General features: G+C 41.3%; 2 protein-coding genes across 2 annotated transcripts in view; both read right to left on the minus strand.

Annotated features, from left to right (window-relative positions):
• The window catches only part of ATG14 (autophagy related 14), a 36,186-nt gene extending 30,060 nt beyond the window's left edge, over positions 1-6,126 (minus strand). Inside the window, exon 1 of the mRNA XM_015097083.3 lies at positions 5,898-6,126. Coding sequence (XP_014952569.2) covers positions 5,898-6,118 — 221 coding nt within the window. The 5' untranslated portion in view covers positions 6,119-6,126. The remainder of the gene's footprint in view (positions 1-5,897) is intronic.
• Positions 6,127-8,060: 1,934 nt separating this feature from the next.
• TBPL2 (TATA-box binding protein like 2) overlaps positions 8,061-15,438 on the minus strand; it is a 28,805-nt gene continuing 21,427 nt past the window's right edge. Inside the window, exon 6 of the mRNA XM_042252557.2 lies at positions 8,061-8,408. Coding sequence (XP_042108491.1) covers positions 8,332-8,408 — 77 coding nt within the window. The 3' untranslated portion in view covers positions 8,061-8,331. The remainder of the gene's footprint in view (positions 8,409-15,438) is intronic.

Raw genomic sequence — 15,438 nt, forward strand, 5'->3', positions numbered from 1 at the left:
TTATAGGCGAATTAACCCCTGTTGTTCAAGGCTTAACTGCAGTAAAAACCTACTCCACTGGCAGGAATGAAGGTTAAGTCATTAGTAGAAAGGACAAACAGAGCACTGTTTAGTTTCCTCACTTGTAAAATGAAAATAATGATTATCCTACTTGATTATAGGGATTAAATAAGATAAATGTGAAAGCATCAGGTACAGGCATTTAACAGGCAATACAGGCTAGTTTCCCTTTTCTTCATTGCAATCAGTGATTTTGCACTTAATCCTACTAATGTATTAAATAGAGTATATACATATGTATGTATATATGTATGTATTTCAGATCTGGAGGTCAATGTAAGAATGAGCATAGCCCAGCAATAAGTAAGGCACAACTACTCTGAGCGTCCTCATCTTAAAAACAGGTTAATAACTCATGGTTTTGTTAGCAGGGAACAAACGAGATAATACTTGTGAAATCCTTTTACAAATTCTGAAGGGTACACATAATGGTTAAGAGTAGCCAGTGATACTGATTGAAACAAGAATTATACTTTCTTAGGAGATCCGCATGTATTGTTGGAAATACAATTAATAAGCTACAAGGGTTGGGAGCTGTGACCCTTTCTGAAAGAGATAACCAAAGAGCAGCAGGTTGATTAAACTCCTGTCTCAAGATGGGGAGTCCAGGTACCTATGGAGCTTTTTTTCTGCTGAGTGGGGTACACAGATGTGGGTCCAGAACCGAATCCTCATGAAAACAAACTTTTATATAAGCTAAGGACTGACAACCAAAAAGATACTGGAGGGGAACAGAAATGTCTCGAGAGTAGCTTTTAGGATGCATCTTCCTCTCAAAATCTTCACTAATGTCTAAAATTTCTTGCTGTTCTCTATCCCACTTCTCAATTTGTCCAGTGCCCATATTTGTTTTGTGGTAAAAATGTAGTCCTCAATGCCTAAAACTCATCAGTGAAAGGAGCGCTGTATCATTCCTGATGCTGTGTACATATGAAAGCAATATCCATCTGCTCATAAAATGCCTTTCTTTTTGATCCACACCAGCATGTAGATGTTCCTGGGTATCCTCAGATTATCCCCCCTGTCTCATTCTTACACCCTATCATAAACTGGTAAGCAATTTTTTCCAGTTTTGAGTGGAAAGATTATTTCAACTTGTCAGTTATTTATTGGGTAACTGTTATTTCTAGTATCAGATAAATGTTTAATCCAGAAAACTACATTCCTGTTAAAGGACCTGCAATTTTAAAATGTTCTCCGGTACAAGATTCAAAGGAGATGGTGTTGAGAGTACTGCTTAAAATCATTCCTCTTCATCTCTTAAGGAAGCAAACAAGTGAAAAGACAGACACAAAAGCAGAGATGTGGGTACTGTCTCAGGACTGGGCTGAGGTGGGAGATGAGGAAAGGATAGTGCTGATGAGGGTACCAAGGCTATAAGGAACTGTCCCACTGAATAATAACCAAAAATAAAAACCAAAAGTGGCAAGTTCAAGTATTTTTCAATCTAACTGCCAAACTCATACTGTCCACAAAACTACATAAAGATGCATGTTCCCTTCTTAGAAGTCAAAAGAATTATGAGGAGACACATTTATTCTTTAATACTGAATTTTCCTTGAACTGCTAAACCATTAGAACCTATATATTCAGCTAGTCTATTAACGAAACCTGAAAAAAACCTACATTTATAGGAACTTTGATATGTACATCACATTCAAGATCCTTGCAGGCACAGCTATTTTGGTTGGCTTACTGAAAAGAACCAGGGGTTAAACAAAGGTATTTAAATCATGCTGAAGCTTCCATATTTTATTTCCAAGTGATTTCCCAGTCAGTGAGTTTTCTCATAAAGTAAGAGGGGAAAAAGGGTGTGAAGCAAAGCACAGAATACAAAATTTTTCATAAGTACTGAAGACCAGAGAATATCTCACAATCAACCTTTGGCCCAAGATATTTAAGGCTTATTAGTAGTCAGTGCAAATCCTCGAGAGCAGAAACCTGCCTTTCTCTTATCTACTGGAATATTTCACACCAATAACTGTACCCAATGAGCTCAGTCAAACTGATCTGGCCATCAGGACAGGGTCCTGGGTCTCAAGAGATTCTTGTATCCTACTACATGCTGGACACTGGTTAGGGAATGAAGGAAAACAAGCAAACTCCTCTTTAGAAATACACACTTCAGAAAAGGGGATGATTGAAAGAGAAGTGAAGCTGTCTGTTATGCCTAAACCTTAACTTTTTCATTTCTAAATTCTGAATGATCCTGGTATTTATTTTTCACTTTTCTGCTTCGTCATAAAAAGAAATCCACTGTAACACATCCCTCTCCTGAAAATAATCTGTATTTCAGTTTCTAAAATGGTCTTGCCTTTAACATTCCCTTCAAGAATCTGCTTATTACGTTCCTCCCCAGCGCTGCACTAACCATCAGGATGGGACTAAACAAAAGCAGAATTCACTCCTGTGTGGAACTACTGATACATTCTGGATGCAGTTACCTTCCACAGATAAGTGATACCACTTATCATGCTCAATACCATGAAAGAATTGAGTACTGTAACAGAAATGGGGGGAGAGATGAAGTGGGGACTACCTGAGTGAAGGTCAGGCAAAGTCTCGCTGAGGAAGTGACATTTAAGTTGAGACATGAAAGGCAAAATGCTCATTAGGAGGAACAGTGTTCCAGGTAGAGGGAATAGTAAGGAAAAAGGCCCATGGGTAGAAGAGTTCCATGTGTTTGAGGATGTGAACATGAGGGAATGTGGTGAGAGTTTACTTTTTGAGTGCTTAATACATGCTAGACATCGTGTTAAGTAATTCAGTTCATGCTCTTATGTAATTACTACCAGAAACCTATGAAACTTCAAAATCACATAACAACTGGTGGAGCTTGGATTCAATTCAATACAGCTTGAATCCAAAGATCACATTTTAAACTCAACCTTACAGCCAAAATTACAAGGTAGGCAGTAGCCAGATAAGGCTTAATAAGCACAGTAAAAAGTTTGAATTTTATTTTCTATAAAGTGAAAAAACACTGAAGGGTTTAAGCAAAACAATGAGTTATCTGATTTACATCTCTACTGTGGCTGCTGTGTGAAGGCCAGAGGGTGGCGAGGGAGCTGTACCTGTAAAAGAAAGAAAACAAAAGTAGTGGCCAGGAAAGAAACGATAGCGGTCTGGACTAGAAGTTGACAGGTTCAAGATCTACTCTGAAGCAGATCAAACTATACCTGTCAATGATTTGGATACGTGGAATAAGAAAAAAAGGAAAAAGCTAGGACAACATCCAGGTTTCTGGTTTAAGTAACAAACGGGTCATGATGTATAATAATGAAGTGGTGCAGGATCAGATTAAGTTTGGGAAGGAAGGGTAGACTGATCCAGTCATTCAACGAATCTTTATTAAGCTTCTACTATGAGGATATAGCAGAGTACAAAACTGTCTTAAAGTTTTCACAGAGCTAACATTACTGGAGTGAGAGGCAGTTACAAATTAATACGTAAACCATAAGATGGTGATAGGTACTATGGAAAACAAGATATCACGTTGTGTGGGGAAGAAAGTTACTATTTTAATTGAATGAATGGTCAGAGTTTCTCTGTAAGGAACAGAGGCCTACGGATTCAAAGAAAGTAGCCTAGAAGCCTAGAAGAAAGGAGTTCCTGGCAGTCTAAATAAGACTGAGGCAGGAGTGTTCTCAGTATGCCTGAGTACTGGCAAGGAGGCCATGATGTTTTGAGAGTAGGTAAGAGAAGGAAATGGCAACCCACTCCAGTATTCTTGCCCGGAGAATCCCATTGAGGCAGGAGCCTGGTAGGCTACAGTCCACAGCGTTGCAAAAAGTCAGACACAACTGAGCTACTTTACTTTACTAAGAGAAAAACAATAGAATTGGAGAACAAACAATATAGAACTTCAGATAAACACTTTGGCTTTTTTTTTTTCTTCCAAACTTTGGGTAAAACAGCACACCCCTGGAAGATGTGAACAGAGGAATGGAAGGATAGAATTAATCTGTCTGCAATATGAGAAATTACACTATGAAGGAGAAGAGGCAGAAGCAGAGACTCAACAGGCAATAATCCTCCGGTGGACCAGACGGGGAGGTAGTGAAAGGGCTGGGATTAGGATAGGTTTTGAATGGCAGATGGGATTTGTTGATGGGATAAGATATGGTAGCATTAAGAGAGGAGTCAAGGAAGACTGCAAGACTTTTTTTGCCTGTTTCAAAGAATTAGGTCATCATTTACTGGGTTGGGATGAGCATGAGAAAAATAGATTTATTATGGATAATCATGAATTCAGTTTGCCATATGAAGATGGAGATTCTCACTACAAATTTAAATACAAATAGAGCAGGCAGCTGTTTTCTCAATTTAACAAAGGCCTAGGTTGGAGAAACAAGTCTGGCAGTCTTCAACCTATAGATGATATTTAAATTATAGGAATGGATCTAGGAAAAAGTATATAGAGAAGAGGATCTAGAACTGACCCTTGAAAGACATTTCCATCTCATACCTAGTATTTTTATAATAAAACTGTTTTAATTCTTAAAGCTATTACTTATTATATCAGCAGTTTCTAAATTCATCAACTACATCAATGAGAAAACAATGATGAATTAAAAGATTATATCATACAAATCTTCTCAAAATAAAAAGTAATGAACTCCATTCAGGATCAGAAGACTATCAGAAACTCAAAAGCACTTTCAAATACAGATGTTATATAATCCAGTGGTTAAGTGCATGGCATATGGGATCAGGCTGCCTGGAATTTAATTCTGGTCCCTACCCTTATTATTTGTGTGACCCAGGGCAAGAAACTGTGCAGCTTCCTTAGCAGTAAATTAGGGATAATAACTTATTGGATTGTTGTTAAGGTGTTATTATCTGAACTTTTGCACTAAAAAAAATTAGCTGGCTTACTGTCACTAAGTTATCGAAACAAAAGTTGGGACTGAGAAAACTTGCAGCTAACCACACTAATTTTACAATCATTTAACCAAGGACTTGTTTTGGTGACTAAGTCTGTCCGACTCTTTTGTGACCCCATGGACTGTACCCCGCCAGGCTCCTCTGTCCATGGATTTCCCAGGCAAGAATACTGGAGTGAGTTGCCATTTCCTTCTCCAGGGCATCTTCCCCACCCAGGGACAGAACCCGGGGCTCCTGGATTGTTAGTTGTACTCTTTACCTTTACCACTGAGCCACCTGGAAAGCCCAGGACTTGTAGGCCTCTGTTTAAATTTCAAAACGAGGCCAAAACGTGTTCTTAAATTCAATTCTCTGAGGGCTTGCATCTCCCACTCTGCATTTGTAAAACAGAGGAAACATCCTCAAACGCCTTAACATTCAAAACAATCTTTGTAAAGAGGAGAAACTAGCTAGACTAGTTTATACATTACAGTAAGTATGTCTGATAACAAGATCAATCTGTGACACAAACTACCAGGGCCCGAATCCCTCTTAACCAGTTATTTGATTCTCTTCTGGCCTCTTCTCTAGAAAATGAATGTTCTTTTGAAAATAAAGATTAAACCAAGCTTTTGCTTGAGCGAGTAACAAAGTACCGAGAATCCAACTCTATGGCAATAATAGAAGACCTCTCCACAGGCACCACCTAGTACCAGAAGCACCGTGAGGTCAGACTCCACTCGAGTGGGTTAGGAGGAAACTGCGACCTCTCCTCTTCGGGCCTCCATCCCCATCCCCATCCCCTGGGAGCAAAGCACCGGCGCAAAGGAGCTACCTTCGCTACCTCCTCCTCTTTTCGCTGGGCTCCGAGGCCCGTCTCGGCTCCGAGGCCCAGACTCGGCTCCAGGCTCCAGCCTCCGAGCCAGTGGAGACACCCAGAGAAGACAATAGCGCAGGGGCGGCTGCCGTACCTTTCGCGGTCGCGGCCGTCGAAGTAGACGAAATCGCCGCTCTGGACGCACTTGGCGCAGGTCAGCCGCCGGCGGGTGGTGTTGCAGAGCGGGCAGCGCTCGACCGCCACGTACAGCCCCTCCGCGTCGTCCACAGAGTCTACCAGGTCCCGGGCGAGCGGCTGGGGCCCGCAGCCAGGAGCCTCCTGCGCCTGGGCTCCCTTCCCACTGGGAGACGCCATGATAGCATGAGAGCAGAGGCAGTCACGTGGGATTTTGTTTTCAACCAGGTGCATCTTGGGTGAGGAGGAGGGGCCTGGGAGGGGCCTCGGGAGGCTCCAGGAGCTCGGCGGGAATCCCGCGAACACCTAGCCTGACCTCGCCTACCCGTCAGCTGCCGCTGGGTACGAATTAGGTTAGGGGAGGGGCGAGGCGGCGCAACAGAGTGTCGTCAGCGGCTCCTTCACGTCCAGGCTACAAATTAACGCCACAAACGTGCAAGAGATAGTAATATAGTGCCCCCAGGATTTGGGGAAGACAGATTGCGAACGCATAAGGGAATTTCTGTCATTAGCTGTGGATACTTACTAAATTTGACTAAAACCACCGCAGAGTTGGATGAGGGAAGTGGGTCTTGGAGCGAGGGGGAATTATGGCTCATGTGATTTCGGGGCAAATTCCTCACCTCTCCTGTGTTCACGTGGAGAAAATTTCAGTGCCCACCCAACGTCGTGAGGATTAACAAGTCAATCCGTTTAATAGTAATCTGATAGTACTTTGCCAATAATAACTAACCAGTGGAAACAACTGTACTGAACGTGTAAATCACAGTTGGATCTTTATGAAAAATAAATTTTAATGTCCAGCATTCTGCTTCTATTCTCGGCCATATTCCAAGAATTTCAACTAGGTAGTCTTTTAACATGGCTTGAGTACTCCAAATTTCTTTTCTGTGAGGATAAATAAGGTGGGCCAGAGGATTATATCAGAGTAATTGGTGTTTGAATATGCCTGTAAACTACATAAGAAAAAAATTGGGCTCATAGGTCAAATGATCCAAACCAGTGACTCAACAGGATTATTTTGGCAGGCTATAAATTAATGACTGCCTTAATTTCTCCCTTCAACTAGGGCTTCTCTCCCAAGTTCAGTTCAGTTGCTCAGTCGTGTCCGACTCTGTGACCCCATGTATCGCAGCACACCAGGCCTCCCTGTCCATTACCATCTCCTGGAGTTCACTCAGACTCACGTCCATCGAGTCAGTGATGCCATCCAGCCATCTCATCCTCTGTCATCCCCTTCTCCTCCTGCCCCCAATCCCTCCCAGCATCAGAGTCTTTTCCAATGAGTCAACTCTTTCCATGAGGTGGCCAAAGTACTGGAGTTTCAGCTTCAGCATCATTCCCTCCATACCCCCAAATTCATAACTGCCTACGCTAGGCTTAAAGTAATCTACGGTGACCAATTCACTGTATAGAATTGGTCTGAAGCAATTCAAAAACAAAACTGAACTCTCCCTCCCCACAAACGTTTCCTCATTTTGTTGTTGTTCACTCGACCAGTCGTGTCCGACTCTTTGAGACCCCATGGACTGCAGGCCAGGCCTCCCTGTCCTCATTTCAGTGAAAGACAATCCCCGCCCACAGGGGAACAAGGTCCAAGACTCTTATTAGCCCATCCCCCTCCCTGTTAATCTCCACTTCATCAAATGCGCATGATTCCCACACGCTAATTGGGTTTTGAAGCTGAGCTCTTTGCTCCAGCCTCTTAAGTCTTATTTGATCTATTTTAATACAATTACACAGGGTTATGAAGGTACAAAAAAAAGCACAAAATCCCTAAACTGTTTTCAAAATAGACTTTATACCAAACCTGAATAGTTTCTGAAAGTTTAAGATTTATTTTTAGGGAGAGAAATACTTTTCTCTGATCATTTCAAACAAAACGATATGTAATTATTTTTCTTAAAGTTTTCAGACTTTAATGTTTCATTTGTATTCTGACAGGATCCGTCACAGGCCTGTACCTACTGGCCAGGATCATCTACTCAATATTTTAAAAGGCAAAAAAAAAAAAAGACAATATACAGTTTCTATCCTGTTTTATACAGATATTTTAAATTTCTATATATTGTTATGCATTTTTAGAGAACACATGTTCATGTACTACGTCTTTAACAAGAACAAAGCATTAAATTTTAATGATGTTAGAATATCATTCTAGCAAGGCCTTAACTCTTCAAATTCTGAAATCAGGTTACTTTTTCCATTTTAAAAATAACATACAATAGTCATTTCAAAAAAAGCATAATTTCTTAGGCATGGTTACTCATACAGAATCACACTTTAATAATTAAAGTCAAAATGTGCATGGGACATCTACAGTCTAGCTGTTTCTGTTGCTGGGCTTATGCGTATATTCAAAACAATACACTGTGAGATGTTGAATGATACGTTCAGGCTTTTTTAAAACCCTTTAGAATAGGATAGATGTTTTCAAATGCTTCATAGATGTCAGAACGTTTTTTGGCACCTATAAAGAAATCCAAGTTTACATAATCTTTAATATAAAAGCAATGCTAAAATTTTCTTAAGACTAACATTTCATTGTCACTTTCAATTACCTTCAATACTTTAGGTGTACCTGAAAAGTACTTTATTCCTGGTAAAGACAAAAGAATTTGGTGACCGCAGTCATACCCCCACAAAAACATACCCTAGAGCAGAGTTTTCTAGTATTTCTGTAATGTGGGCACATCAGTATATCTTTAGCCTCCTAGGGCACAGTATGAAATATGGAATGTTATCTCTTGGTGTGGCATGGACATGACCACAGAACATGACCTTCGTCAGCAGCTGTGGGCACTTCAGTTCAGTTGCTCAGTTGTGTCCGACTCTTTGGGACCCCATGAATCGCAGCACACCAGGCCTCCCTGTCCATCATCAACTCCTGGAGTTCACTCAGACTCACATCCATCGAGTCAGTGATGCCATCCAGCCATCTCATCCTCTGTCGTCCCCTTCTCCTCCTGCCCCCAATCCCTCCCAGCATCAGAGGCTTTTCCAATGAGTCAACTCTTCGCATGAGGTGGCCAAAGTACTGGAGTTTCAGCTTTAGCATCATTTCTTCCAAAGAAATTCCAGGGCTGATCTCCTTCAGAATAGCTACCAGAAAAAGGGACTTCCTTTGATCTACTCAGCTTTAGTTAACATCCTTATTCCCTAATATTAACTAACAGAGTGAGACAAACTGGAACTGTTCTAAAGTTTCAAATTTCAATTTGGGAAGGGATTACTAGAGGGAAAGACTCTACCACTGTTACCCTTAGAGTTAAGTTTCACGAGGTCTTTAATTACAACTGCTCTAGGGGTTAAAAAGGATAAAAATATGAATTAGACATACCGCCCACCCTTCAGCGAGATTATCAGTCAGCCCTACTAACTACCTTCCACTTTCAAAGCTATGCAGGCATGTTATGTTAAGGGTTAAGGACATGTAGTACTTATGTGGAACTGTCAGTCCATCAGGGAACTATTATCTGATGCTGGGCAGGAGGCAAGGAGATTAATGAAAAGCATGTTAAAAACTGTTAAGAAAAATGGAAAATAGTTTTTTTAAGTTGATAAAGACTTGTTCTTGGGAGCTATAAACTTAGCTAGGAGAAAGGCTAAGTAAGACAGCAGAAATAACTTGTGGGATGTAGTTATCTGGTTTAAGGATGGGACTAACGAGAGGGAATTCCCAAAAGGAGAATCAAGAGATTTGAGAAGTAGGTAGAAATCAGAATTCAGAATCTAGGATGAGCTAGAATAATTTAAAAAGTGGAAAATGGCAAGTGTTGGCAAAGAGACTGAGAAATTGGAACCCTCATACGTTGCTGGTAGAAACATAAAATGGTTCAGCTACTATGGAAAAAATAGTTTAGCAGTTCCTCAAAGCTGCTAAAGAAGAATTACCACATGACACAGCAATTTCACTCCTGGGTACCTGGGAATATACTCCCCAAATTGAAAATAAGTACTCAGACAAATAATATGCATGTAGCTGCATATTCATTGCTGACAATGGAGTATTATCCCACCACAAAAAGGAATAAAGCGCTGATACAAGTACAATGAGGATGAACCTCATAAACATTACGTTAAAAGAAGTCAGACATGAAAGGTCACATGTTATATGATTCCATTTATATGCTATCTCCAGAATAAGTAAATTCAGAGACTGGAGACTAGTGGTTGCCAGGGGTTAGGGTAGGGAGGAAAGGGGGGAAAACTGCCCATGACATAGGACTTTATTTTGGAATAGTGGAAATCTTTTGGCACTAGAGTTGGTGGTTGCACAACATTTTGAATGAACTAATTGTCCCTCAATTTTTCATTTAAATGGTTATATTTGCGCTATTTGCATTTCATCTCAATAAATTAAAAGTTAAGAATCAAAAATGAAGTACTTATTAGCTTAAAATGGCGGGGGGGTGGTGGTGGTATGCAAGGGCAAAAGTTACTCATTCACTCCCAAAGAGTTTACTTTCTGAGCCTCTACCTTCAAAGATGTCTGGTAGAGAGGTGGGAGGGTGAATCATTGAATGGTTAATAGAAACTCGGTACGTTTGAGGTTGGAAAAGTCCCTTAAGTCTCAGCAAATTTTAATTATAGTACTAAAAATTTTAGTTTCTAAAGAGACTGGTTTTGTAGAAGCCAAACTGTTAGTTTGGGAAAAAGTAAGACATCACTATAAAAAGACACTTTGCCTCTCCTTTGATGGACTTTTTCAGGTGCTGGATACATTTGAATAGAACAGCCTTAACTGGGAGACAGCAAAGTAGGAAGATCCCCTGGAGGAGGGCATGGCAACCCACTCCAGTATTCTTGCCTGGAGAATCCCCATGGATGGAAGAGCCTGGCAGGTCCATGGGGTCACAAAAAGTGGGACGTGACTGAGTGACTAAGCACAGCACAGCAGCACAGTAGGCACAGCAAGCAGGGATACACATTCACCTCATTCCCCCCCCCGCCCCCAACCCTGCCCCTGGCAAAAAACTAAAGTTCTTCTTTTTTTGTGACTAAGTTTCTTTTTATATCTGAGTTAACAGATATCCAGGTCCAGCATTTTGGGTAACCATGTACTTCAGTTTTTTCATAACACTTAAAATTTTAATACCTAGGGACTTCCCTCCTGGCCCAGTGGTTCAGACTCCAAGCTCCCAATGCAGGGGGCACAGGTTCAATCCCTGGTGAGGGAACTAGGATCCCACATGCTTCATGGGGCAGCCCAAAATTTTTAGAAATACCAAGAGCTTTACATTCAAGCCCAAAATAGTATAGGGTTCTGGTGTCCCCTAGAGAGTAGAAAACACCCATTGCCCAAGAGGGAATAGACATTGAGAGTGATCATTTTTTTTATATCCTAGAAAAACAACTTTAGACACAGAAAGGCTTTAAGAAAATTGTCTAGTGCAATTTTTAAAAATTTACTGTGTGGGAAAGCAAGGCCCAAGAAGTTGAAGATCCCCCGAATCATGAGTATCAACTTTGAGAGAAGACTTCACGTATCTGTGTTCCTTCCTGTACACAGAAGGTGGAACAAACAAACATCACAAGGAATTGTAAATCCCAATGAGGGAACCCGGTCAATTTAGTGAAATACTTTCTCATTGAAATATTGGCATAAAAATTTTGAGGAAACCTAAATTGGCCCCACCGGAGAAGGCAATGGCACCCCACTCCAGTACTCTTGCCTGGAAAATCCCATGGATGGAGGAGCCTGGTAGGCTGCAGCCCATGGGGTCGCAAAGAGTCGGACACAACTGAGCAATTTCACTTTCACTTTTCACTTTCATGCATTGGAGAAGGAAATGGCAACCCACTTCAGTGTTCTTGCCTGGAGAATCCCAGGGATGGCGGAGCCTGGTGGGCTGCCGTCTATGGGGTTGCACAGAGTCGGACATGACTGAAGCGACTTAGCAGCAGCAGCAGCAAATTGGCCCCACAGTCCTATTAATAATCAGTCTATAATCAAACATCTCAATTTAGAGCACCAGACTCTGGTTATATGACCCTTCTCTTTTAAGCGAAATCTATCAGATCTTTCCTTCAAGTTTATGATGACCACCAATTTCCCTGGTAGCTCAACTAGTAAATAATCTGCCTGCAATGCAGGAGTTCAGTTCAGTTCAGTTCAGTTCACTCGTGTCTGACTCTTTCTGACTGCAGCATGCCAGGCTTCCCTGTCCATCACCGACTCCTGAAGCTTGCTCAAACTCATGTTCACTGAGTCAGTGATGCCTTCCAACCATCTCATCCTCTGTCATCCCCTTCTCCTGCCTTCAATCTTTCTCAGCATCAGGGTCTTTTCCAATGAGTCAGTTTTTCGCATCAGGTGGCCAAAGTATTGGAGATTCAGCTTCAGCATCAGTCCTTCCAATGAATATTCAGGACTGATATCCTTTAGAATGGACTAGTTTGATCTCCTTGCAGTCCAAGGGACTCTCAAGAGTCTTCTCTAACACCACAGTTCAAAAGCATCAATTCTTCAGTGTTCAGCTTTCTTTATAGTCCAACTCTCACATCCATACATGACCACTGGAAAAACCATAGCTTTGACCAGACAGACCTTGGTCGGCAAAGTAATGTCTCTGCTTTTTAATATGCTGTCTAGGTTGGTCATAACTTTTCTTCAAAGGAGCAAGTGTCATTTAATTTCATGACTGCAGTCTCCATCTGCAGTGATTTTGGAGCCCCCCCAAAATAGTCTTCACTGTTTCCATTGTTTCCCCATCTGTTTGCCGTGAAATGATGGGACCAGATGCCATGGTTTTAGTTTTCTGAATGTTGAGTTTTAACCCAGCTTTTTCAGGCTCCTCTTTTACTTTCATCTTCAATTCTTCTTCGTTTTCTGTCATAAGGGTTGTGTCACCTGAGTATCTGAGGTTATTGATATTTCTCCTGGAAGTCTTGATTCCAGCTTGTGCTTCATCCAGCCTGACATTTCGCATGGTGTACTTGGTATATAAGTTAAATAAGCAGGGTGACAAGATACAAACTTGATGTGCTCCTTTCCCAATTTGGAACCAGTCTGTTGTTCCATATCCAGTTCTGTTTCTTCTTGACCGAATACAGATTTCTCAGGAGGCAGGCAAGGTTGTCTGGTATTCCCATCTCTTGAAGAATTTTCCACAGTTTGTTGTGATCCACACAGTCAAAGGCTTTGGTGTAGTCAAAAAGCAGAGGTAGATGTTTTTCTGAAACTCTCTTGCTTTCTTAATGATCCAACAGATGTTGGCAATTTGATCTCTCGTTCCTCTGCCTTTTCTAAATCCAGCTTGAACATCTGGAAGTTCATGGTTCACATACTGTTGAAGCCTGGCTTGAAGAATTTTCAACATTACTTTGCTAGTGTGTGAGATGAGTGCAATTGTGCGGTAGTTTGAACATTTTTGGCATTGCCTTTCTTTGGGATTGGAATGAAAACTGACCTTTTCCAGTCCCATGGCCACTGCTGCATTTTCCAAATTTGCTGACATATTCACTGCAGCACTTTCACAGCATCTTTTAGGGTTTGAGATAGCTCAACTGGAATTCCATCACCTCCACTAGCTTTGTTTATAGTGACGCTTCCTAAGGCCCACTGGACTTCACATTCCAGGATGTCTGGCTCTAGGTGGGTGATCCCACCATTGTGGTTATCTGGGTCATGAAGATCTTTTTGTACAGTTCTTCTGTGTATTCTTGCCACCTCTTCTTAATATCTTCTGCTTCTGTTAGGTCTCTACCATTTCTGTCCTTTATTGTGCTCATCTTTGCATGAAATGTTCCCTTGGTATCTCTAATTTTCTTGAAGAGATCTCTAGTCACTCCCATTCTATTGTTTTCCTCTATTTCTTTACACTGATCACTGAGGAAGGCTTTCTTATCTCTCCTTGCTATTCTTTGGAATGCTGGATTCAAATGGGTATATCTTTCCTTTTCTCCTTGTCTTTCTCTTCTCTTTTTTTTTCAGCTATTTCTAAGGCCTTGTCAGACAACAATTTTGCCTTTTTGCATTTCTTTTTCTTGGGGATGGTCTTGATCCCTGCCTCCTGTACAGTGTCATGAACCTCCATCTGTAGTTCTTTAGGCACTCTATCAGATTGAATCCCTTGAATCTATTTGTCACTTCCATTGTATAATTGTAAGGGATTTCATTTAGGTCATACCTGAATGGTCTAGTGGTTTTCCTTACTTTCTTCAATTTAAGTCTGAATTTGGCAATAAGGAGTTCATGATCTGAGCCACAGTCAGCTCCTCCTCTTGTTTTTGCCAACTGTGTAGAGCTTCTCCATCTTTGGCTGCAAAGAATATAATCAATCTGATTTCAGTGTTGGCCATCTGGTGATGTCCATGTGTAGAATCTTCTCTTGTGTTGTTGGAAGAGAGTGTTTGCTATGACCAGTGGATTCTCTTGGCAAAACTGTTAGCCTTTGCCCTGCTTCTTTTTGTAACCCAAGGCCAAACTTGCCTGTTACTGCAGGTATCTCTTGACTTCCTACTTTTGCATTCCAGTCCCCTATGATGAAAAGGACATCTCTTTTGGGTGTTAGTTCTAGAAGGTCTTGTAGGTCTTCATAGAACCATTCAACTTCAGCTTCTTCAGCATTATAGGTCAGGGCATAGACTTGGATTACCATGATATTGAATGGTTTGCCTTGGAAATGAACATAGATCATTTTGTTGTTTTTGAGCTTACGCCCAAGAACTGCATTTTGGACTCTTTCGTTGACTATGAGGGCTACTTCATTCTTTCTAAGGGATTCTTACCCACAGTAGTAGATATAATGGTCATCTAAGTTAAATTTGGCCATGCCAGTCTATTTTAGTTCACTGATTCCTAAAATGTCGATGTTCACTCTTGCCATCTTCTGTTTGACCACTTCCAATTTACCTTGATTCATGGACCTAACATTCCAGGTTCCTATGCAATATTGTTTTTTATAGCATCAGACTTTACTTCCATCTCCAGCAATGAAGGAGACCCTGCTTTTATTCCTGGGTTGGGAAGATCCCCTGGAGAAGGAACAGCTATCCACTCCAGTATTTTTGGACTTCCCTGGTGGCTCAGACAGTAAAGAATTCACCTGCAATGTGGGATACCTGGGTTTGATCCATGGATTGGGAAGATCCCCTAGAGAAGGGAATAGCTACCTACTCCAGTATTCTTGCCTAGAGAATTCTATGGACAGAGGAGCCTGGCAGGCTACAGTCCATGGGGTTGGAAAGAGTCAGACATGACTGAGCAACTTTCACTTTCGCCAGATCATTCCTTCAAGTTATGATGACACCAATTTGGGGGATAAACACCTTTGCTAACTGTGGTAAATGAGATAGAAATTCTGTGGCTAGTGCACTGAAGAAAGCAGTGGCTACTGGCTTGAGATCAAACCGCATGGGCTCAAACGCAAGCACTCCCACTAAGTTTGAAACTACAGGCAGATTGTTTAACTTCTGAGCTTCTATTTCCTCACCTATAAACAAGGACAACAGTCTTCTCATAGGGTGACTATAAGGATTGTGTGAACAAGTTTTTG

Source organism: Ovis aries, chromosome 7 (genome assembly GCF_016772045.2).
Source record: "Ovis aries strain OAR_USU_Benz2616 breed Rambouillet chromosome 7, ARS-UI_Ramb_v3.0, whole genome shotgun sequence".
Lineage (NCBI taxonomy): Eukaryota > Metazoa > Chordata > Mammalia > Artiodactyla > Bovidae > Ovis > Ovis aries.